The 26,044-nt window shown below is 37.0% G+C and overlaps 1 protein-coding gene across 1 annotated transcript in view; it reads right to left on the minus strand.

Moving 5' to 3' along the window:
- Positions 1 to 26,044, minus strand: part of LRP1B (LDL receptor related protein 1B) — a 1,816,022-nt gene that overhangs the window by 518,210 nt on the left and 1,271,768 nt on the right. Inside the window, exon 33 of the mRNA XM_036254023.1 lies at positions 467 to 607. Within this exon, the coding sequence (XP_036109916.1) occupies positions 467 to 607 (141 nt within the window). The remainder of the gene's footprint in view (positions 1 to 466; positions 608 to 26,044) is intronic.

The raw sequence follows: 26,044 nt of genomic DNA on the forward strand, positions 1-26,044 counted from the left end.
AGTTCTCTCACTCCATTGCACTGCACACCATTTGGACAAGCAAAAACAAAAAAGCAAAATGCTTAGAGCCAAACAATTTAGTGCTTTTGGACATGAATCCTTATGTCGACACAGTCCATCTAAAGCCACACAGTTCATTTAGCTTCCGGGCAAACCGATCCACTGCATATATTTTGCTGAGATTGTTTTCCTTATTCTTATATTTTTTAATCAAGAACTGAATAAGACCTCTTTGAGGACCTGACCCATTAAGATTCCTTGGGCAGCTTTACTAATGTTTTGAAAGCTCATTATGCACCTTACATGAAAGGCATGCCTTCTATAGTATTAAGCAGCATTTGCCTTTTATCCCTTTTATACTAGAAGCAAAACAGGAATCTTCAGTTTTTAAAATGAGAAAATCATATGAAAAAAGAGAACATTATATATTCAAAAGGTGGCACAAAATCATGACAGTGTGACTTGCCTTGCTGTGCTTCTTTATCATACACTTTCATGTGTACAACTCCAGAAGTCTTATTTCGTAGGACAGTGGGGTTTCTTCCATCTCTTTTGCTGCTAGTTCCCAGCTGAGCTGAGTTTTGGTCTGCCCACCACAGTTTCTTATCTATGAAAACAAAAAGAGATTTTATGGAAAAGATAATCATCTTATTAAAGAAGAATAAACAGAGAATAAACTATAATAATCTCTGATTTCTTTTATTATATTCTCAACCTCTATTTCAAAGACAATCAGTAAAATCAGTTTTTCTTTTAGAAATGCAAATTACAGTGACATTTCATTGTTGAAATGTTCCTCCTCCCTACCCAATGAGAGATTCTTGACTAATTTTTCTTGTTCTTATATAATAAATATTAAAAATCATATTTAAAATTGATATGGAATACTTACTTTATTTACATATTTAAATATGATGATAGTAGTACTATATAAATAAGTGACAAAATGCAACAAAATATCTAAATAAGTACAAAAATGATTGTTCTTTAACTTGTTTAAATTATGTAAACTTTTCATCATTGGTACTTTCCATTACTGGGTGCTTTATAGTTATAATAACCTCTTAATTTTTGCATAGTTTATGCCCCTTTCTCCATAATTTTATTAATATCCACTGTTAAGTCATATTGAGTGCTCATTTAGGAGTAGAGACTCTGCAGTATCCCACAGATAAAAGTAGTCCTGACCCTCAAGGTGCTAACATTTTACTGGAAATCACACATTTATTATTACATTATTTTATATTGTTATAGCAAAATGATAAGGAAACTATTATAATTCTCTTCTCATAGAACAATATATATTTTGTCTTCCTGTTTTAAAACTTGTGTTCTTTTCAGGCTGAATGCATTAAAACAACTTTGAAGGTAATGCAAAGATTTAAAACAAAGCTTTTAATTTTAAAGTTTTTGCATAATGTTTATACTTTTCAACAAGAATCAAATGACAGTTAAGATCAAATCAATTTCTACCTAGAAGCTAAAGTAAGGTTGTTTATTTCTATGAAGAAGACAATGCAGCCTTTACCTTTAAGTATAATTATTTTCATTCAAATGCCAGGAGATTTTGACTGGACCCAAACATAGTTTTTGATATGGCAAGAATAGTACAATAATCATCCTTTCCTGAATCTGATTTTGTGCAATGCACAATTCTAAACAGTATAGATAAATTTACTCATTCAATCTTCATAATAACTGTACAAGGTAAGTACTACTATTATTAAACCATTTTATAGTTCGGAGCAAAGAAAAAGTAAATAATTTTTCCCTGGGTCATAGAATGAATAGTGGCTCCTGGTTATGGACTGAGCACTGATTGCAAATTCTATTAAATTAATCTCCTTTCTACGGATGACAGAATTTAGTGTTCTTTCTCTTGGCATGCAGTTATAGAACTTAGGATAGTTAGTGAAGTTGAGTAGCCTATTCACTCATGTTTTCATTTACACTCAAATTTACATAAGAATAGAAAAGTCTCCTGAGTGGGGGAAAAGGTAGAAATGTTTACTGTACAGACTTCATTCAAAGGTATATTGCACGGGACACTAGACTAAACAGGTGTTTCTACTTCTATTTCTTCCACTATGCCTCTGTGATAAAAATATAGAAACATAAAAGAGAGAGAAAAAAAAAAGGAACCCACATAATAAACAAGAAAATGAGGGCATACAAAAAATGTGTAGTCTGGCCTGTGTGGCTCAGTGAACTGAGCATCATCCCAGGGACTGAGAGGTCCCAGTTTGAATCCGGGTCAGGGCATGTGTCCAGGATGTGGGCTCGATCCCCAGTAGGGGGCTTGTAGGAGAGACGTTTCTCTCTCACAAGGATGTTTCTTTCTCTCTCCCCTCCTCTCTCTCAAAAAAAATCAATAAAAATATTTTTTAAAAAAATGTGTAAACGATGATATGTGGATAGAAATAAGAAAATGGTGAAAAGCTGCAACAAGGGGAAAAAAGGCTGTACAGGAATGGAAGCCATCTCTCCCCACAGAACTCTGGATGACGGTCATTTCAGCCTATAAATAACAGAGTGAACAAGCAAAGAAATATTAAAAATAGGGTGACTGAGTGACATGACTTTTATATGTAATACCACCACCATTTTCCCTGCTCACTGTCCCGAGACCAAAAATATGAAGACTTCATTTTCAAGTAACCCAGCAGCGAAAAGAATAGAAAATGTGAACACACTTGTGTGGCATGTTAGGCTACAATGGTTAAAGAAAAGATTTTTCTTAAGTCTCAGACAGAGAAAAGTAAATAACATTCAAAGGAATACAAATTAAACCTATGTCAGACTTTTCTTCAACAGTGCTAGAAACTAGAAAACAGTAAGCAATGCCTTCAAAATTCTTAGGGGAAATTATAATCAAGCTAGAGTTCTACACCAAACTATTAACATGGAGTGTATGTGGGGGTGGGGGCAAGGCGAATATATAGATATGTATTCATTTCATATATATATATGAAAGGTACACACATATGTATATGTGTGTGTGTATATATGTATATATAATGCATATATTATATATATATTCATAAAATCACAAAATTCATTATCCATGAACTCTTAAAAAGAAATTGGAAGTTGAACATGAACAAAATGAGAAAATTAGTCAAATAATGCCATGGAATGTAGGAAACAAAGTTGAACAAAGCAAGATGGCAAAGGGGAGCCCCAAAATAAATTTTTTTTTATTTTTATTTTTTATCCTCACCCGAGAATAGTTTTCCATTTTTTGTACAGATAGAGTGGGAGGGAGAGAGAGGAAGGGAGAGACAGACAGAAGCATCGACGTGAAGGGACACATCGAGTGGCTGCCACCCTCACGACCAACCAGGGCCGGGGACAAACTGCAACCGAAGTACGTGCCCTTAGCGGGAACCGAACCCGGGTCTCTCCAGACCGCAGGCCAACACTCTAACCGCTGAGCCAAACTGGCCAGGGCACCAAAATAAATTTTATGTGTCAAACATAAAGTAAAAGCTGTCCAATTGGACCACGAGATTGAAAATTCTAGGGGTAAGTTCCCCAGGGAGAGATAAAAAGTGTGAGAGAGAAAGAGATGGAAATAGAGACACAGAGTTATCAATAGAAGACCAAAGAAGAGGTAAATGTAACCCTACCTTTTAATTCTAATCTAGCCTATAATTCTAATAAATGCCATTTACTTGGTTTCAGTTTTTAAAGTCAGTCTTTAAACAAAGCATAGAGGACTCACTCTAGTTGCAGCACAGGCCAAGGCTGCAGGATCCATCCAGTCAGGACACATACAAAAATCATCCAATGAGCCCTGGCCGGTTTGGCTCAGCGGTTAGAGCATCGGCCAGCGGTCTGGAGAGACCCAGGTTCGGTTCCCGCTAAGGGCACGTATCTCGGTTGCAGTTTGTCCCCGGCCCTGGTTGGGTCGTGTGGGTGGCAGCCACTCGATGTGTCCCTTTCACGCCAATGTTTCTCTCTCTCTCTCTCTCCCTCCCACTCTATCTGAACAAAATATCAAAAAATATCCTCAGATGAGGATAAAAAAAAAAAAAAAAATCATCCAATGAATGGATAAATAAGTAGAACAACAAAATAATGTCTCTCTGTCTCAAATGAATTAATAAAAATAAAAACTAAAAACATTAGCAATGTAAAAATAAAAGTAGAGTTGACTAAAGATTTTACATGCAAAGCTAGAAGTGTGGTTAGAAAGAAGAAAGGATAGTCTCAGGGTAAAAAATTAAGTGTCAAAAGATGATTTGAAAACTAAGAGGAAAGTAGTCCCTGTTCATAGAGATTAAGCAAATTTTGTTTAAGTTTAGAAAACATTAAACAGAGAAGAGTAGGAATAGTGTAAATGATTTTATATCAGAAAACTTAATGCATGATATCTAAAGTTGATCAAGCCCTGGCCAGTTTGGCTCAGCGGTTGGAGCGTCAGCCTGCGGTACAGAGAGACCCGGGTTCGGTTCCCCCTAAGGGAACCTACCTCGGTTGCAGTTTGTCCCCGGCCCTGGTTGGTCGTGCGGGTGGCAGCCACTCGATGTGTCCCTTCACATCGATATTTCTCTCTCTCTCTTCCTCTCTCTCCCTCCCGCTCTATCTGAACAAAAAATGGAAATATGTCCTTGGGTGAGGATAAAAAAAATAAATAAATAAATAAAAAATAAAGTTGATCAAGAATTAGTTGTTTTGAAATATCATCCAGAATATTTGATAGTTACCCCAGAAAAACTAATAATAGACAGCTATAAGAGATTTATGTCTGAAAAATGGAAATGTGGATAAGAAGAATGGATTAAGAGATACCGCTGTTGCTAATAGTCACCGTTTCTTTTGTATTTTTTGATGTTACTATAAGAATATTATTTTAGAAATAAAACTTTTAAAAATTGTGGACACATCAAAAAATAAGAATTTACCTAAAGTACATGTCAGATCCTAATGAACTGACTTCTCTCTGACCCAAGAAAAAGGCCAGTGTGGGTTTTAGGTTTTTAAAGTAGACCACATTGGACTTCCGGTCAAGATGGCAGCGTAGGGAACGTGGTATCACCTCCTCCCACAACCACACCAAAATTACAACTCAACTACAACACAACCATCATTCAGAATCACCTGAAATCCAGCTGAATGGAAGTCCTACAACTACGAAATTAAAGAAGTAGCCACACTGAGATTGGTAGGAGAAACAGAGGCGCAGAGGTGCAGACGGGCTGGTCCCAAACCCACGTGTGGAAGATAAAAATCAGGAGGGACACCTCAGCTGTGAAGGTCCTCTCTGAGGAGTGACGGGTCCCTGTCCCACACCAGGTGCCCAGCTCAAGGTTCCAGTGTCAGGAAGAAAAGTCCCCATAACTTCTGGCTGGATAAACCAGCGGGAACAGAGGCAGAGGAAGGCTGAGGCGGCGGGAGCCCCAGGCAGCTTCTCTTAAAGGGCCCATGCATGGACTTACTTGGACTTGCTCCCTCTAAGCTTGGAGGGGAGGCAGCTTGAGGGGTGCCAGAGACATACAGGGAAGAACTGAGCTGTCTGGCCTCAGGATGAGGGCTGGGGACAGGTTTCTGCTGGACAGAGTTTCCTTTGGTGAGCCCTTCCCTGGGGCGGCAGATAGCCACCATATCTGGGACTCCAGAAACCTGGCTCACACTGTTTGCCCACCCTGGTGATTCTCTGAGCCCTGCCCCACCCAACTTTTGGGCACACCCAAGCTGCTTCCAAAGGCTTTACCAAAGAATTGGCCTGTCTTAGATCCTGCTTCAAGTGTCCTAAAATCTCTCAAACAAGCAGCATCTGGTCTCAGCAAGCCCCATACCTCTCAGTAAGTGGCCCCAGGCCTGGCCCTAGAAGCAACCAGCCTTGGTTCACAACTTGGTTTTTCCTGGACACCTTCAAGCCCAGCACAAGCAGCAGCCATTTACAGATCACTTTGTAGCTTATGCCAGGTGGCCCTAGATCAGCGATTCTCAACCTGTGGGTTTCAACCCCTTTGGGGGTCAAACAACCCTTTTACAGGGGTTGCTAAGACATAACAGTAGCAAAATTACAGTTATGAAGTAGCAACAAAAATAATTTTATGGTTGGGGGTCACCACAACATGAAGAACTGTATTAAATGGTCACGGCATTAGGAACGTTGAGAACCACGGCCCCACATAGAACACAGCCAGTGGCTGTCCTTGCCCCACAGCCAGCACACCCAGTATACAGCATCAGACCACACCGAAACACCACTGCCCAACTACCTCCAAAAGTGACACACTCAATGAGTAAACTCAGTGGGTACCAGAGCCCTGATGAAGTAAGCCTTGCTCTGTGTGGTGGGCCCCTACACAGCTGATCCTCCAAAGTAGTCAGAGGCCAGTGGCTAATGGGCACAGCCAGTCCTTGCAGCTGATCAGCCTGAGTAAATCCCTCCCATTGACATGCCAAAAGCAATCAAGACTCAATTAGAACAAAAGGGTATGCAATCCGCACTAGAGGTGCACCTCGAGGGCCCAGCTGGGGTGATCAGGGAAACTGTGCCACTGGAAACCTCAAACAATAGGCCACCCTACAAAGCCTAGGAGACATAGCAACCCTACCTAACACATAGAAACAATCACAGGGAAGCAGCCAAAATGAGAAGACAAAGGAACATGTCCCAAATGAAAGAAAAGAATAAAACTCCAGGAAAAGAACTAAACAAAATGGAGATAAGCAATCAATCAGATGCAGAGTTCAAAACACAGGTTATAAGGTTGCTCAAGGAACTTGGTGAGTCATTCAAGGGATTTAGTGAGACCTTCAAGGAACTTAAGGAGCTCTCCAAGGAACTTAGTGTGAACATCAACAACATAAAAAAGGACCAGTCAGAAACGAAGGATGCACTAACTGAAATAAAAAATAATTTACAGGGAATCAATAGTAGAGTAGGTAAAGCTAAGAAACAAGCCATCAATTTGAAATATAAGGAAGCAGAAAACACCCAATCAGAATAGCAAAAAGAAAAAAAGAATCCAAAAAAATGAGGATAGTGTAAGGAGCCTCTGGGTCAACTTCAAGTGTGCCAACATTCACATCATAGGGTGCCAGAAGGAGAAGAGAGAGAACAAGAAATTGAAAACCTATTTAAAAAAATGATAGAAAACTTCCTTAACTTGGTGAAGGAAACAGACATACAAGTCCAAGAAGCACAGAGTTCCAAACAAGATAAACACAAAGAGGCCCACACCAAGACACATCATTATGAAAATGCCAAAGGTTAAACACAAAGAGAAAATTTTAAAAGCAGTGAGAGAAAAGTAGTCTGTTACTTACAAAGGAGTTCCCATAAGACTGTCAGCTGATTTCTCAAAAGAAACTTTGCAGGCCAGAAAGAAGTGGCAAGAGATATTCAAGGTGATGATAAGCAACAACCTACAACCAAGATTACTCTATCTTGCAAAGCTGTCATTTATAATCAATGGACATATCAAGAGTTTCCCAGACAAGGAAAAGCTAAAGGAGTTCATCACCACCAAACCAGTATTATATGAAATGTTGAAGGATCTTCTTGAAGGAGAAGAACAAATATATGAACAATAAATATCTATCTATCATCTATCTATCTATCTATCTATCTATCTATCTATCTATCATCTATCAACAATTGAATCTACAAACAAAAAGAGCAAGCAGAACAGAAACAGACTCCTAGATACAAATAACTTTTTTTTTGTTTCTTTGCCAGATTGATGGAGACTTAGGGGGTGGGTGAAAAAGATGAAGGAATTAAGAAATACAAATTGGTTGTTAGACTGATGGACCTCAAAGGGAAGAGGGGAGGGAGAGTGGGAGGAGATAAACCAAAAACTTCTATGCATATATACGTAACCAATGGACAGCGACAATAGTGTGGGGAAGGTGGAGGGGTGGACTTGAGGAGAAAGTGGTCAATGGGGAGAAAAAGTGGGAAACATCTGTAATACATTCAACAATAAAGATGATTTATTTATTTATTTATTTATTTATGTATTTATTTATTTATTTTTTATCCTCACCCGAGGACATTTTTTCGATATTTTGTTCAGATAGAGTGAGAGGGAGAGAGAGGAAGAGAGAAACATCGATGTGAAAGGGACACATCGAGTGGTTGCCACCCACACGACCCAACCAGGGCCGGGAACAAATTGCAACCGAGGTACATGCCCTTAGCAGGAACCATACCCGGGTCTCTCCAGACCGCAGGCCGACACTCTAACCACTGAGCCAAACTGGCCAGGGCAACAATAACGATGATTTAAAAAAAAAAAAAGTAGACCACAATGAAACTTGACAAATTTCTGTCCTCTATGCCAGAACATTTCACCACTGGGATATAGATGACAGCGTGAAGCTAACAGTTCAAACACTGAGAACCCAGGACATCTTCTTTTTGATCACCTCTGAGTGTGTATCACTTAGCAATGGTTCTCAACCTTCCTGATGCCACAACCCTTTAACACAGTTCCCCATGCTGTGGTGACCCCCGACCATAAAATTATTTTTGTTGCTACTTCATAACTGTAATTTTGCTACTGTTATGTCTTAGGCAACCCCTGTGAAAGGGTCATTTGACCCCCAAAAGGGTTGCAACCCACAAGTTGTGAACCGCTGACTTAGAGAATGAGAATGATCTTTCCTTTCTCAGCTGCTAGGAACTAATGTGTCTTGAGCAGGGACTATACAGTAACATTGGAGTTAAAGACAGCAAGGGATAAGTAATTTTGTAAGCTGATAACTCTGTGCAAATTCTCATGTTTCATTCAGCTAAGATATAACTTACCACAACCCTAGACTCCATCCACCATAAACTGAACATGTTAACAAATCTCTGGCAAAATAATAAAAAATGTATTCCTGGTTGCATTGTGCTTAATGCTACAGGAGACTGGAAAAAAAATAAGAAAACTACTTCCCCTTCTTAGCCACTAGAAGGTGCCAAGCTGTGGCAGACTCAAGGTATTAATCTAATGGTCATTCTCCTCCCCTGCAGTTAGATTTAGTACAGAATCGGGAAATAAGCAGAAGGAGGGAGCAAACACAAAGAACCACATGGCCTTGAGGACAATGACCAAAGAATCCGGAGCCTTGAAGGACTGTGAGTATTTAGACAATAGGTGCCTCAGTAGTGACCAGCATGAAACTAGGACCACAGGTATCTTGGAGAAAACTTCTAAGTTCACCTCTAATTCTTGCTCAAGATTATTCAAACTTCCTAATTATATATAAATTAAAAATTCTCTGTCAGGTTTTTAAATCATAATGTAACTAAATTGATTCTATCTACTGATACTTCTTTCCTACTTCTCTTTAATACATGCCTTTAGTCTACTCTTCATAATATCCAGTCATACATTTATTCAACTAATACTGATCATGTATTATTTGTAAAGCACTAACTTAGATAATGAAAAAATGACAGATGACAAGACAAATAAGATCTCTGCCTTTATAGAGTTATGTTCTAGTGAGAGAGAGACAGACAATAAATAAGTAGAAAAGAAGTAACTGAAATCCTATAAATCAACAGTAAAGAAACAAATAACCGTATTGAAAATGGACAAAGCGCTTGATTAAATATTTCTCCAAAGAAGAGATGCAAACAGCCAATAGGTATATGCAAAGATATTCAATATCACAACTATCAGGGAAATGCAAATCAGAACCACTAGGAGATATTAGCAACACCTCTTAGGATGGTAATCATCATTACAAAAAAATAACAATGTTGGAAAGGATGTGGAGAAATGGGAACTTTTGTACACTGTTTATGGGAATGCAAAATGGCACAGCCACTATAGAAAACAGGATTACTAAAAATATTAAAAATAAAACTACCATATGACTTAACAGTCCCATTTCTGGGTATACATCATAAAGAACAAAAGACAGAATCTTGAAGATATATTAACACTCTAATATTCATTGCAGCACTAATCATAATAGTAACAGTAATGAGTAGTAATAAAGGTATGGAAACACCGTAAATGTTCATCAAAGGATAAATGGATAAAAAATGTGAGATATCTATATACACAATGGATTATTATTCAGCCTTTAAAAAGAAGGAAATCAGCCCTGGCCAGTTTGGCTCAGCGGTTAGAGTGTCGGCCTGCGGTCCAGAGAGACCCAAGTTCAGTTCCCGCTAAGGGCACGTACTTCGGTTGCAGTTTGTCCCCGGCCCTGGTTGGTTGTGCGGGTGGCAGCCACTCGATGTGTCCCTTCACGTCGATGTTTCTCACTCTCTCTCCCGTCCTCTCCCTCCCTCCCACTCTATCTGTACAAAAAATGGAAAAATATCCTCGGGTGAGGATAAAAAAAAAAAAAAAGAAGGAAATCATCTGGTGGGGGATGTTGAGAATGAGGGAGACTATGCATGTATAGGGATAAAATATAAATAGAAAAATCTCTGTATTTTTCTTGCAATTTTGCCATGAAACATAAACTACTCTAACAAAACAAAGACTTTATTAAAAAAAAAAAAAAAAAGTAAATTTTTGCCATATGAAACAACCTGAATGAAACTTGAGGACATTGTGCAAAGTCAAAATAGCTAATCACAAAAAGACAAATACTGCATGGTTTCACTTCCATGAGGAATCTCAACTAGTCAAACTCATTGAAACCAGGAATAGCGTGGTCGTCGCCAGGGTGGGGTGGGTAGAGAGAAGTGAGGAGTTGCTATTTAACAGGCATATATTTCAGTTACACCAAATGAATAAGTTCTAGAGATCTGCTATGACCACAGTGAATGGTACCATGTTGTGCACTTAAAAATGTGTTAAGAAGATGTGTCTCACGTTCACCACCATAAAAAATAAGACATAAGTGAACACTGCCATCAGTGATGTGAAGAAAATCAATACACCATTTTTTTAAAATTTTGTTTGTTTCCTTACCTTTGCACATAATTCTCCCTTAATCACCCATCACTGCACAAGTATCAACCCACCTCAGTAAACTATTTCAGACTAGCCTATCTCACATTGGCCGTTCATTCTCACTGATTCTATGGCTTCTACAGACAGAATCATGTGGTTTTATACAGTTGCTTTATCTTTTCTTTTCACTTGTACTAATTTAGACTCCTTATCCAGAGATAAAAGCTCTCAAGAACAAGGATCCCGTCCTGTAGTTCTTTTTATTCTTCACAATGCTTTATATTATTTTGAACTGAGTAGAATGTAGAAATTCCCTGAGTACTTGTGAAATGATTGAGAAAATAAAAATTCCTAAAAATATCTCCCATGATAATTTGTAACTTCAAAACATTTCAATAAACCCATCTCTCACTCCCCGTTGATATTATCTTTTAAAAATACTTCTTTTTAATGATCCCTCTAACATAAAGAACTTCGCTTTTGACTGTAATTATTATTTAGATTCACATTTGCTTCTCACTTTTTTTCTCACATTGTTATTAACATGAATACAATAGAATCTTCAGAAATTTCCAGAATTCAAGAGCTGCTTGCTTAATTTCAATGCAAAAAAGTTTGATAACTCTATTTCACTTTAATGGGCTGATTTGCTCCCCCCAATTTATAAGTTGATATTCTAACTCCAGTGCATCAGACTGTGACTGTGTTTAAAGATAGGGTGTTTAATGAGGTAATTAAGTTAAAACAAGATCATTAGGGTGGGTCATAATCCAGTGTGACTGTTGTCTTTATCAGAGGAGAAATTAGGACACAGACACACACAGAGTAAAGGCCCAAAGAGAAGTTATCCATCTCCAAGAGGCTCCAAATAGGCCTTGATCTCAGACTCAAGCCTACAGAATAAGGAGAAAATAAATTTCTGTTAAGACATTCAGTCTGTGGAAGTTTGTATGGCAGCCCTAGCAAACTAATATGTTTGCTAATAGAGATAGTGAAGAATCAGATGGAATATGAAAAAAAGAAGTAACATAAATAACATAAATATAAACTGATTCCACTATAAGTCTCCAAAATCTTCACTGAAAGAGAGAGAGAGAGAGAGAGAGAGAGAGAGAATACATTTATTGAAACCAAGTAGGTTCCAGGGCCTTGGCTAGGCGCTGAATATAAGCAAGTATGACTGTCTCAATTAATCATCACAAACGAGATGTAATGTGTTGAAACATTTCCTATTAAAGATAAGCAAACAGAAGGTCAAAAGGTGACCGTCCCCAAGGTCACACAGAAGTGTGGTGTTCACTCTCAGTTAATATTACTTGAATTTCAGTGCTCTTTCCACTGTATTGCTCTGTATATAAAAGAGTATCTCACTGAACCTAATAACACTATACATTGCAATGCAAACATTACTTGATAAACATAAACTGAATTAAAGTTTTATCCCAAATTAAGACAGTAGCAATATCTACTTCAGTAAATGAATTTGAAAATTATAAATATAAGTTTTAATAATGCTTTACTTCTTAAAATATATCTCAAAATTAATAACTTCTGAAATATTTACACTATGTATTTTTAGTGAATATTACCACAGTTTTTAAGATCCATTTTTAAAGTGAGATTTTTCTCAAACACAAGTCCTTTATGATTAAAATAGAAACTATAAGATAAATGAAAAATAACTTATTAGGACATAATTAAACAAAACAAGTGCTTGTTCTTCATTTGAAAGTCAAATTTAACTGGGTGTTCTGAATTTTATCTGGCAATTCTATTATTTCTACCCTCTTCCAAAACCCCAAAATCTACAAGAAAGCAAATGAAAAATATCATAAGCCTACAAAGAGAAGGAATAGGGGAGAAGTCCATGGCAATAAAAATAGTAGGTTGAAAGCAGATTATAATTGTTGACTGACTGAACATGTACAATAAAAATCTAGAAACACAATGGAAGGAGGCCAGGTGCAAATTAAATGGCACTGCAGAAATTCAGAATAAATCAGAAACTGGAGTGTTTAAGACTTCTAAAATAGATAAATGCAACTAAAAGTAAGAGTATTAATTTTAAACTCTGAATCTGGTAGATTGCTTGTCTCCTTTTTTTTTTTTTTTTTTCCCGTTTTGTTCTATTCTTTCACTATTAAAATTGTGAAGAGCCAGCCAGAAAACACCACATGATTAAAGAAAGATTATACCATGATGAAGAGTGAAATCAAATAAAGAAAAAGAAAAAATACTCAGAGGAAACAGAAGCTGCAGAAAAGAAACAGAAATCTAACCAGAATGAAATAAAAACAATTTAATATCCTCAGACTTTTTTTATTTTTTAACATTTAATTGTTGAGAGATATTTTATTGTTCATAATTTTTATCTTTTTTTTTTCTTCTTCTTCTTCTTTAACACACTTTAAGATTTTATACAATACTGGTTTGGTGGTGATGAACTCTATCTTTTTCTTGTTTGGGAAGCTCTTTATATGTCCTTTGATTCTAAATAATAGCTTTGCTGAATAGAGTAATCTTGGTTGTAGATCCTAGCTTTTCACACTGAATATTTCTTGCCAATCCCTTCCCACCTACAAAGTTTCTGTTAAGAAATCAGCTGACAGTCATATGGTACCTCTCTTGTAGATTACTAACTGCTTTTTCTCCTACTGCTTTTGAGGTTCTTTGTCTTTAACCTTTGGCATTTTAATTTTGATGTGTCTTGATGTGGACGTCTTTGGGTTCATTTTGTTTGGGACTCTCTGCACTTCCTGAACTTGTATGTTTTTATCTCTCACCCAGTTAGGAAATATTCAGTCATTATTTTTTTCAAAAAGGTTTTCAATTTCTGGCTCTCACTCTTCTCCTCCTGGTACCCCAATGATGTGAATGTTAGATATGCTGGATGTTGTCCCACAGACTCATTATACTATCCTCACTTTTTTGGATTATGTTTTCCTTTTGCTGTTCTGATTAGGTGTTATTTGCTTTGTTATATTCCAAATTGCTAATTTGATTCTCTTCATCTACTCTACTATTGATTCCCTATATTATTCTTCATTTCAGTTATTGGATCCTTCATTTCTGACTGGTTCTTTTTTACAGTTTCCAGGTCTTGTTTGATGCTGTTGAAGTTTTCACTAAATCACTCAAGTGTGAGCCAAGACAGGCCAGTTGAATGGAAAAATCACTGGGAAGAGGTTGGGCGAGCCCACAAGTTGAGTGGGGAGGGGCCTCAGGGAATCACCAGGGTGGGGCAAACAGTGTGAGCCAGTTTGATGGAGATTCAGTTATATTGCCCACCTTTGTTGGGGAGGGCTCAGAAAAGGAACAATGGTCTCTGCCAGCACTTTTGTCTGGCAGAAATATGCCCCCCACAGAGATGCCAGATAATTTATTTCCTCCCTGTGTGTCCCTGGTGCCTTTCAAGCTGCCACCCCAACCCTGGGGCTCAAAAGGAGTGAGTCAGAGTAAATCCATGCACAGGCCCTTTAAGAGGAACTGCCTGGGACTCTAGGAGCATCCATCTCATTCAGCCACAATCCCCACTGTTTAATACAGTCAGAATTTATGGGACTTCTCTCCTTGGAACTGGAACTCTGGACTGGGGGTAGCAGTTATGTGGCTGGGATCCCCACTCCCCAGGGAAGTCCTCTGCAGCTGAGATATACTTCTTGATCTTTATCTGCCATACATGGGTGCAGAACAAACCTATTCCATGTCTCCGCCCATGTGTCTTCTTTAAATCCCTAGTTGTAGGACTTTCATTCAGCTAGGTTTCAAGTGGTTCTGACTGATGGTTGTTTTTTAGTTTAGTTGTACTTTTGTTGTGGTTGTGGGAGGATGCAGGTATCGCATTTACCTATGCCACCATCATGACCAGAAGTCCAATATCCTCAGATTTATAATAGGCATTACATTCTTGAAGAAAGTACAAGAGAAATAGCAAAACCAAAATTTTAAGTTATAAAATTTAAAACTATTATAAATGAAATTAAAAATTTGATAGAAAGTTGGAAATTGAAAAAATCCTCAAGGAAATAAAAAATAAAAACACAAAAACCCAGAAAATGAAAGTTTACCACTTAAATTATATGAGTTTGGAAAAAGATACTTGAGAAAAAGAGGGAAAAACCATTAAAAAATTAATATTATTTTTCAGAACTAAAATATATCAGTTTTCAGATTAAGAGAGCCAAAGAAGTTCCCAGGAAAAAAAAATGAAAACAGAAACATTAGTATAAAATGCCAGAATAATAGGGACAAAGAAAAGATTCTACAAGATTCCAGAGAGAAATAAAATTGATAATATTCAAAAGATACAATAGCAGAATAGCATTGGACTTCTCACTTGCAATATTAAATTTTAGAAGATAATCAAGCATGCCTTGGAATACTGATACAAATTATTCCCAACCCTGATTTTTATTTTCAACTACTGTGGACTGAATGTTTGTGTCAACCCCCAAATTCATATGATAAAACTCTGATCCCCAATGAGATGGTATCGGAAGATGTGACCTTTGGAGGGTAATTAGGTCATGAAGGTACAGCCCCCATGATAAGAACATTTTGTATTTATGAGAAGAAGAGAGCTAGCCCTCCCTCTTTCTAAGCTCTCCACCATGTGAGGATACAGCAAGAATATGCAATTTATAAACTGAAAAGCAGCCACTCCCCAGACATAGGATCTGCCGGCATCTTGATCTTGGACTTCCCAACCTTTAGAACTTTGAGAAACTATGAAAAATAAACATTTAAGTCATCAAGAATATGGTAATTTGTTACAGCAGCTCAAACAGATTAAGACACAAACCAACCAAATGTTAGGCTAGAACAAAGGCATTTTCATACATTGTCTTGATAAATTTACCCCAGGAGCAAACACCCTTTCTCAGAAAGCTGCTGGAGGATGTACTTCAATAAAACAAGACTGTAAACTTGGAAATAGTATATAGGATCTAGAAAACAGATAAGATGACAAAAAGAACCCACCAATGTAATGGTGAATAGAGATCCAAGGATGGCAACAGAAAATCTAAAATACAAACTATAGCAAAAAATCAGAGAATTTTAGAAGTACATGTTGGGGAGAGGGCTCAAAAGCTCTGTATTTTCATCTCCCATAGTATTAAGACAATAATCAAGATCTGCAACTTAAAAAATCTATAAATATGGCAACAAACATCAAAAGAAACAGCCAAGAGTTTTGAGATTTTGTCTACTGCTTGGAATTGGAGGAGGAGGAGGAATGTAGTACTCTTACTTGTAACTCCAATAAATACATAATCGTCCTAACGGATCCAAATGTCTGTCTTATGGTTAACTAGTCTCTTAATCATCAGTCCACATATTCAACTGCATAATAAGTATTTGTACCTGAATATAACAAAGTCACTACAAACTATGCATTACCAAAATAAAATTCATTTTATTGTTTGCATGTCATATGCTTCTTTCCCAGTAAACATCTGTTAGGGATTTAATGTTTGTGAGGCCCCTAAATTCATATGTTTAAATAATACCCAAAGGGTTGTGCCTAGGGAGGTTGTAAGAGTGGAATCTTCATGGATTGAGTCAGTGACCTTATGAAAGACTCCCCATAGAGCTACTTCAGCTCTTCCACTGTGTGACGGAAAGACCATCTGGCTGCCTGTGAACTAAGAAGTGGGCTCTCACCAGACAATAAATTTGATGGTGTATTGCTCTTGGACATCCTGGTCTCCTGAACTATGAAAAATTAATTGGCTGTATAAGCCACCCCATATATGCTATTTTTGTTATAGCAGCATGAACCAACTAAGACAACTTCTCACAGTGACTGGTTCCCACTCAGCCATCAGAAGTAAAAACCAGTCATCCCTTTTCCCCACCTTGCCACCATGGCCTCTCCCAAGTACATATTCATTTTAGGCAAATCAGCTTAATTCTTCACCTTTATTACCTCTCCAAAGAAATGTTTTATTTCTTCTCCATTCCCACTGAAACTGCTTAGCTCAGTGCCTCATCAATTCTCATCCTCCCATCATTGCTCAGGAAACACTAGAGTTATCTTTCCAAAATGCAGATTGAAGCATGTCACTCTGCTGCTTAAAACTCTTCCATGGCTCCCGTTATGAAACCCCTTACCATGGCACAAAGGCCATCCATGGTCAATTGATGCCCACTTAACTTTCCATCACCTGATCTGTAACTGTCTCCAGTGCTCCGTGTTCCAGGAATATTGAATTGCCATCAACTTTCCATTTTCAGAGATAAATGAACCATGTTTCAGAAAAGACGTGAATGAAAATCGCCAGAAGAAAAATAATTAAAAGTCTGGTGAATATGAGAAACATCTACACATCAGACTGAAATTATCATTTGTAATTATATAGGAACCATTACATTTTTACACTGTGCCTACCACAAATCCGAAACATCCCTCTACCTGCACAACCAGAGGCATGCATGTCTGCTTACAGCTGTCCATCAGCCTGGCAGCTGCTGCTCTGGTTGCAGGCGCAGCTCTACGGTTTGGCTGAAGCCCTGTGCCACAATCTGTTTCCTAGAGCAGGGACAGAACTAGACAATTTTTTACACTTCCTTCTCCCAAGAATTGTTTCCTTATTTTTCTTGAACAGAGAATTTGGGGAAGGACAGTGAAGGTAGGATGGAAAGCACTGCAGGACAAAGTCAAGAATGTTGCTTTGAAGCCTTTGTGACCTTGAACTGACAGATATGACCCTAAATTCTTTCTATTCATTGTTCTATTGAGACACTTGCCTCATTGAGAGCTGAGGGGCAGCCTGGGATCATAGGAAGAGAAACTTGAGAATGGCAGGTAATTTAATTTCTGAGTTGATGGCATGACTGTGTTGCCAGTGAACTTGACCATCTGTGTGATGATGAAGGTGACAGTGACAGTGAGAGGAAAGAATTAGCTGACAGAGACAAGGCAGCTCCAAATAACTGCCTGCAGGGATGTTTAGGAAATAAAAAGTAGAGTTTATCCAATGCACACTGAGGTTACCTAAGACTGTCTTCATTAGAAAAATAAAAGAAGAGAAAGAGGAGGGGCATGAAGAGAAAGGACTGAAGAATTATTCAACTCCAATAACAGAACAGACAATGTGAACATTTTAATTGTGTACATTTGAATCAAGTATTCAGTTTGCCTCACAGTTGAGTTTAATTGTGTGTGAACTCTTTTCTCTGTGCCCTCATACTATTTTTCCTCTATGTCAATTTATAGGTTAATATAAACTTGATAGTATTTATATTTTTCCAAATGATTGCCAGGCATTTCTACGACCTTTTTGTATTTTCCATCAGTTTTCTTCCTCCTTCTGAAATCCATAACGTCCAGTGCTACACCCAACTCTCTTCACATCATCTGAATAATGGACACACACAGATTTCTAGACTCAGCTCAGATGGTACCTCTGGAAGCTGTAGTTGTCCCCGAGAGGTAGAGTGTTTCATCTGATCCTTTGTGTTGTTCTGTGGTCTGTGTATAATTTTATTAGAACATTCATAACACTATAATGCTTTTTTATTTACATGGATGTCTCCTTGTTAAAAATATAAGACTCTTCAGGGCAGGAATTATGTCTTGTTAACTTTTATCCTCCATACATATGCCAATGCCAGTCTATGAATGGTATTCCAGGCTGACTGAGAAACCACAGTAAGTGAGAATGTGCCTTGGAACCTCACACATCTGCTTGGATACCTGGCTGTGACCTTTACTCTCCGGGTGATCTCGAGCAACCTACACTGACTCTTAGTATTAGTCTCATCATCTGTAAAATAAAGAAAATCTTACTACCCTCATATAATATATGAAATATTTATGCAAGATATTTATATGGTAAGGACAATCATTGGTAGCTGTACTGAATAAAAAAATGAACAAAAATAAAAAGAAAATCTGAAACATACATGTGACTATATTGATTCTAACTCATAAGCATCTCAGAAAAACATTTCCATGTACTGTCAATAGGAATGTGTGTGGAATTATTTTTTTCAGAATGATGAATGAATTTTCACTATTTTTTTTATGATTTCATACTACTTCACTTGTAGCTAACAGAAGGTGCCACCTCAAAATTCACCTATTTGGCATAAAGAACATTTTGAGCTTATTATTTTTAAGCAGACATAAGAGAAACTCTGAGTACAGAGTGCAAGTCTCTTTGTAAGGGTAATTTACAATAGAAAGTGATATCATTGTAATTAACTAGTTATTAATAATGGGAAAGGAACAAAGGAAAGGCCAGACATAGGCATGTTCTCTGCAAAACACTGGGGGATGAGGACTGGACAAAGCAAAGATAGACTCATGCCCAGTAAAGTGGGGTGACACAGGGAAAGTGCTTGCTGTAAGTCACACCTTGGAACAGACGTCAGTGAGCAGGATGAGTGTGGCCACTAAAATTTTGGGACACTTAACACCCTCAACAAAGGGATTTATTCTCTTGGCTTACTTGGGACTCATGTGACTCTGGACTTATGGAGCTCTTTTGCTCCTGCTTCCCTGCATTTGCCTGCATGATCCATGGCCATGTGGACCTCACACAATGGACTGATGGACTGGAACTAACCTGATGCTGACCTGGTCCCAGCTCCAACATGGGAAGGAAACTCTGGACACTGGCTCTGCTTTTAGCTCTACTGAAACCCAGTTGCATTTTTTTTTATAATTGGACTAAGGGAAATGGGAATTTGCAAACCCAGGAGTATAATTACATGGAAATAAAGCTTTATACTATATCTCATTCTCCCTTAGGGGCCTCTGGAAACACCAGTGGTACTCCAAGAACTCCAATTCTACCCATAACAAAATGGGGCCTACCCAGGAAGAAAGCTATCATCAGTGATGACTTTTTCTTCTGAGACAAGTGTGCATGGAGGGGATGTTTACCAAACATCTCTACTCATTTTCACACGAATTGCCTCCTCCTTTTGAAAGCACTGACCCCTATCTTTTTTCTTAGCTCAGGATGGTATATAAGATTCAATAGTCTGATTGTTTTTTGAATGTCAAATCATTGTGGGGATTCTGTGCATGTATAATTAAAATTGTGGGTTTTTTAAAAATAAGTTTTTTCTCTTGTTAATGTATCTTTTATTACTGGAGATTTCAGCCAATGATTTAGAAAGATAGAAGAAAAATTATTTTTCTTCCCCTATACTAGTTACATTTATTCACATGGAGGGCGGTTGATATTAGTAATGAAAACTCTTGGCAGTGGAAAAGAATAATGCTAATTGCCTGCAGTAATCACTCCAATGGTAATCACCAAGTTCAAGGCATACATAAATTACCTATTAATATAGGGAAAATGAAATATAGCATCTGTTGATATCTGTAACTGTTTTAAACAAGGGAGACTAAAAGTGTTCATAGAAAACGACATTTCTTTTTTACCTTGACATACACATTGAGTAAGACAACAGCTTGAGCGAATCATTTTCCCCCTTGTTAAGGGGCTCAGCTTGAGCTGAACTGTTAGGTGTTGACTTTTCCTGTTTTGTGCCCCCCCCCAACCCTAATATGACTGTAATTGAATACAGGATCTTTAAAAAGGTAACTAAGTTTACAAGAGGCTATAGAGATGGGTCTCTAATCCAACAGGACTAGTGTCCTCATCCCTGTCCTCACCAGGATGTGAGCCCAGAGGGAAGACTATATGAGGACATGGTGAAAAGGTGGTCATCTATGAACAAAGGAGGTCCATGGAGAAACAAACCTGCTGACACCTTGATCTTGAACTTCCAGACTCCAGAAGAGTGAGAAAATACATTTTATTATTTAAATCACTCATTCTGTAGTATTTTGTTATGGCATCCCCAGTGTATGGCATACACTACCCCATATCTGCTAACTTATTAAAAACAGAACAAAATACTGGGGAATATTAAAATGAGCCTAAGACCTAGGAATTGAAGGTCCAGCCTAAGAAGCACACCAGGAGCCACTGAGAGAACGCACACCCTAAATTGAAGCAGATCTGAACCTTACTTATAAAATATATTCCAATTACCTAACTCCCACTCCTTTCTCTTCCACTGCCACCACACTAGCCCAAGCTACCGGTCTCCTCTGAACTCTTGTAACAGACTCCTAAAGTTCCCCAGCTTTTATTCTTGATCTGCCCCATAGACCAGTCTTTGCCAATGTCAAGTAATCCTTTAAAAACATAAATCAGATTATAAAACTCTTGGCTCTCTTGCATTTGCCATCATGGGGACCCCACATGTGATAGACTGATGGAGACCAGCCAGCATAGCTCAGTGGCTGAATGTCGACCTATGCACCAAGAGGTTGTTGGTTCGATTCCCGGTCAGGGCACATGCCCATGTTGTGGGCCAGATCCCCAGTGTGACGTATGTAGGAGGCAGCCCAGTTGACATTGTCTCTCATTGATGTTTTTCTCTCTTTCTCCCTCTCCATTCTTTTTTCTCTGGGGTCAATTAAAAAAAAAAAATAGACTGATGGATTACAATGCTGAACACAATCTACACTATCTTGATGCTGGACTGTATACCACTCCAATATGGAGCAAAAATTCTGGACATTGGCTTTGATTCTAGCCCTTCTGAAGTCATAGCTACACTTCTTCTTTCGGGGAGGGGGCTGCAAAGGGAAATGGGGAATTGTAAACTCAGAGGTTTGATTCCAAACAAATAAAGCTTTTTACAATACCTCATTTTCCCATGCAAGTTTAAGAAAATTCCTTTTCTCAAGATATTACAAGCAGCCCACTCCCATGAGCAATAGGTGGGAATGAGGACCTCTCCCCACCAATAACAGATGCATAAGAGTACAAAGGACGACTTAGCTATGGAGAAAACATGAGCGAATGCAAGGAAGCCAAGAGAGCCAAGAGCACCAACAATGAGCTCCTTTGTTTAGAGGATTATGTATTCCCAAATTTGCATGGGTTTACAGTGTCCCCTCTCATTCTGGCCAATGATCTCAGTTCCTAAGTTTGACTGACAGGCACCTTCCCTAGTCACCCCAACTTTATTGCACATGTGTCCATCTCCCCTCTGTTGGACCCCTTCCCCCAGGGGTCTGCAGGGAATGGACTGGTAGTTCCATGGGGAATGTGTAATTGCAGCTTCCTGGTGAAGCTGCCCAGATGGTCATGCTTATAATGTCTGGCCTCCCTTTTGCTCCTGAAATATTATTATAACTAACTGATTACAACAGCATCACAATCAAGCTCTATGTCTACATTTTTTAGTAAGTGTTTTTCTCTTTGATAATGTTTATTTATTTCAAAATGGGGCAGGAGAGGCCATATGAATCATGAGTCAGTTGGAGCCAACTGTCCATGATTGTTACTCCTGAAATTCCTTGCAGCTTCCTTGTATCAAATGGACTTTCCGGGTCTGTCTGTGTGATTTAGACACGGCAGGGAATATTTCCAGTCTTGGATTTTGTTAAGATTCCTGTTTCACCTTGGAGTCAATGGATTTTAATAATAAACACTCCCTCCCGTTACCTGAGATGACCAGTATGAAACTCTCTGTTCCCAGTAACTAAATTCCATCTATAATAGTATTGAGGAAATAGTAAACACAAAAAAACCTGTCCTAAATATATTTGTTATTATATTCATATTTTGGTTTTCAGTTTTTGAAAGAATTCTGAAAAATGGGAGACAAGCGTAGAAGACCGTAACCATGATATAGAAGGTTCTAAGCACTATAAAACTCTGAATGAAATAAAGAAAACTAGGTGTCCAACTAGATATTTCAAGTGAAAGAGGAGGGCAGGGAAAATAAAATGGACAGAATGCTTATGAGAGCTAAAGATTAATGATAAAGTCTTAAAATGAAATACTACATCTAAAACTGTACCCTAACCTCTGCATATAACTAGGTATGTGGATAGCAAACATAATAACTATAATTAAAAAAAACCACAAAACTATAAAACCTTAACTCTTTATTTAGATATATTATAAAAATAAAATATTCAATAATATACAGTAGAACATATGTCAATATTAAAATTATATTATGGAAATGTTTATGGACCTAGAAAGCAATATCCATGATGAATTAAAAGTAAAAGTTTATATAAAATTGTTCAAATGTCATAAATTGCAACCTTCCTAAATAGAAAAGCTTTTTAAACCACAGGTATTGATATCTTTAAATATTAGTATTTTTGCCCATTTAAAATAATTTTCTGTATTTGCATTCATATTATATGACTTCAACTTTGATTTTAATTAATTTAAATCATCTTTACTGTGTGTTTCTTGAGCATTTAATTTTCTTTTAGTAGTTTATGAGAATCAACAAACTATCATTTCACTCTGATTTAAACACACTACATATTATAAGGTTCCCATATTTTTAAAATGCTTCAATTAGCTGTTCTATCTTGGATAATTTACTGTTCTGTCCTTATAACTAAAATATGAATGCCATTTTTGTAGTTACTTCCCAACACTTGATATTGCCAAGTAATTAATACTGTAAAATTATTCTTTAGAAATATATGTATGGGTGTAAATATAAATATATTACTGAGAAAGTAAAAAAATAAGTGCTGTTATAAATAAATAATTTTTCATGCTCTCATTGGCCATGTTCCTGTCTTTCCCAAATAATTTAATATGATATATCTTTTTACTTGAAAATAAAAAAGGTGTAAAACATACACATTATAGTACATTTCAGGGGGGAAAGTTGCCCATTTAAGTAATTAGTTACCAAAATAGTGTCATTGTAACTCAATACTTTCCATTGAATTGGATGGGACATCTGCCAGCTGGCATATTCTGGAATCAGAAAATGAAATAACATTATTCCTAAACGAGCATCATTCTATAAACTTTTATTTTATTTTTTAAATATGTATTTTTATTGATTTTAAAGAGAGAGGAATGGAGAAGGAGTGAGCATCGATTGGTTGTCTCCTGTGAACAGCCCAGCTGGGGACTGAACCCAAATCCTGGACATGTGCCCTGACCAGGAATTTAACCAGTGACCTTTCAGTGCATCGGACAATACTAAACCTACTGAGCCACATGGACCAGGGCATAATCCTATATTGTATAGTAACCAGTGACCTTTCAGTGCATGGGACAATACTAAACCTACTGAGCCACATGGACCAGGGCATAATCCTATATTGTATAGTTGATGAAATCATGAATACCATGTTTGAAATTTAAATAATATAATAAATGAAAATGCATGCACTTTTATAAAGAAACCCAGAATGACAGTTATTGGATCATTTCATTGTGCCCTTATCTTCATACCTGGAAATCCACTATCTAAGGAATAAATCATAATTCAGTGTTCCTAAATAAGGAATGAAACTCTGAGACTGTGAATATATACAGTTCTCATTCTATTTGGAATTTGAGAAAAAATGGTCACCTTATTAGTATAAAAGGTTTTTTGTTTTGTTTCATTTTGTTTTTTAAGAAGAAGAAAGAGTAGTAATATGATCTGGAGATGTGATTTTTGTCATTCTAAACCAAATATTCTCCAACTTTGATTAGATTTCTCAAATCCCAGAAAAAGTCAGGATGACAAAACATGAGAGAAAAGAAATACATGAATGCCTACATTTAATTTGAATGAAAATGATTTGAAGGTTTATTAACTATCCAAAAATAAATAAATAAATAACACATGTTTCAAAGGGACAGTGCATATAAATATTTGAATAATAGACTATGGTTAAATATATTTGAAAATTATATAACAGTATACGTTATTGCTACTTTCTATAACTACACAGCTTTTATGTTTTATACTATCCATATAGGAATATTCCAATACAGGATATATTGCAACTTAAGGAGCCTTCAATATTTTTGCCTCCATTAAAAGAATACTGGAGATGATGAGGTCAAATTTATCCTTTGAAAAAACAAAACTTTTCTTTCAAATTGAAACCTTAGCGGTCCTTACCATTCCACAAGTATTATTTTTGTCTTAGTACTGAGCTAACTAAAGGGTCCTCTTGTATAGGTTTCTAACTCACCTACCTGTCTTTCTAAAACTCATGACATCTTTTAGACAAAGCTCTTATCTCTGTTCCAAAATAACAGAATCATTTCCTCTGACATATAATCTAATTAGGAGTCAATTCAGCACAAAATAGTCTTATTGCTGGCCTTCTGAGCACTGTTCATCTCTGATACATCTATATCAAAAGCTATATAAAATAATTATAAATTAAAAACCTAAACCATTAGTACTTTATTAAAGGTGCACATGATTTATGATCTCTTCTCTTTCCCATAATATACAAGATATTCCTTGAATACGTTATAGTTTAAATATGAAATACTGTTAATTAAAATTATATTGATGCAGACATTTATTTCAACTTTTCAATGCTTAATATTCTTCTCACAGCATATAAAACTATGCTGATACTGGTTATGAAAGGAGAAATAAAAGAAATTTAAATATATTGTTGCTCAGTTACAAATTATTATTTTTTAAAATTTACCTATATCTAGGTATAAGGTACATATGGCCCCCGAAAATAATGCGTGCTCAGATACCATCTATCCACATCAAATCTGGTTTGAAGGAAATTGCCAAATAGTTAAGAGGGCCCAGGTCTGATTAACTTAAGTTTAAATGAATAATGCTTACCAGGTCATGACACAATCCATATTACTGGTCACAGTCCAACTTGAGATAATACCTATGATATCGGGGCTGACTTTTGAAATGACATCCCTGGTTCTCTTGATTCATTTTCAAGATCTAATTAAAATGCTGTTGTAATTATATTAACTCAAAAATCTATAATAAATCTAAAAAATATTGTCTTTCCACTCTAAGCATTTTACTATTTCTTCTGTTTAAATGAAAGGAGAGCCATTGGGCAATATAAAATAAAGATGTCTCTACTAAAAAAAGTATGCATTTCCAAATTTGTTCTTTTTTCAGTGCCATAAACATGAGTGATGTGAGTTCTTTTTCCTTGAAAACAATTCCAGAAAAGTTCACCTTTAGCAGTTTACAATGGGAAAACAATCACTATTTAATTCTGTTAAATATCATAAAGCTGAGATGATTGAGTTATTCTATTTATGTTAATGAGACCATCCTCTGATTGGTCATTAATTATTATCTGGTTAGCCCGGCCAGTGTGGCTCAGTGGTTGAGCATCTACCCATGCACCAAGTGGTCACCAGTTGGATTCCCGA

This window comes from Molossus molossus, unplaced genomic scaffold (assembly GCF_014108415.1).
Source record: "Molossus molossus isolate mMolMol1 unplaced genomic scaffold, mMolMol1.p scaffold_m16_p_11, whole genome shotgun sequence".
NCBI lineage: Eukaryota > Metazoa > Chordata > Mammalia > Chiroptera > Molossidae > Molossus > Molossus molossus.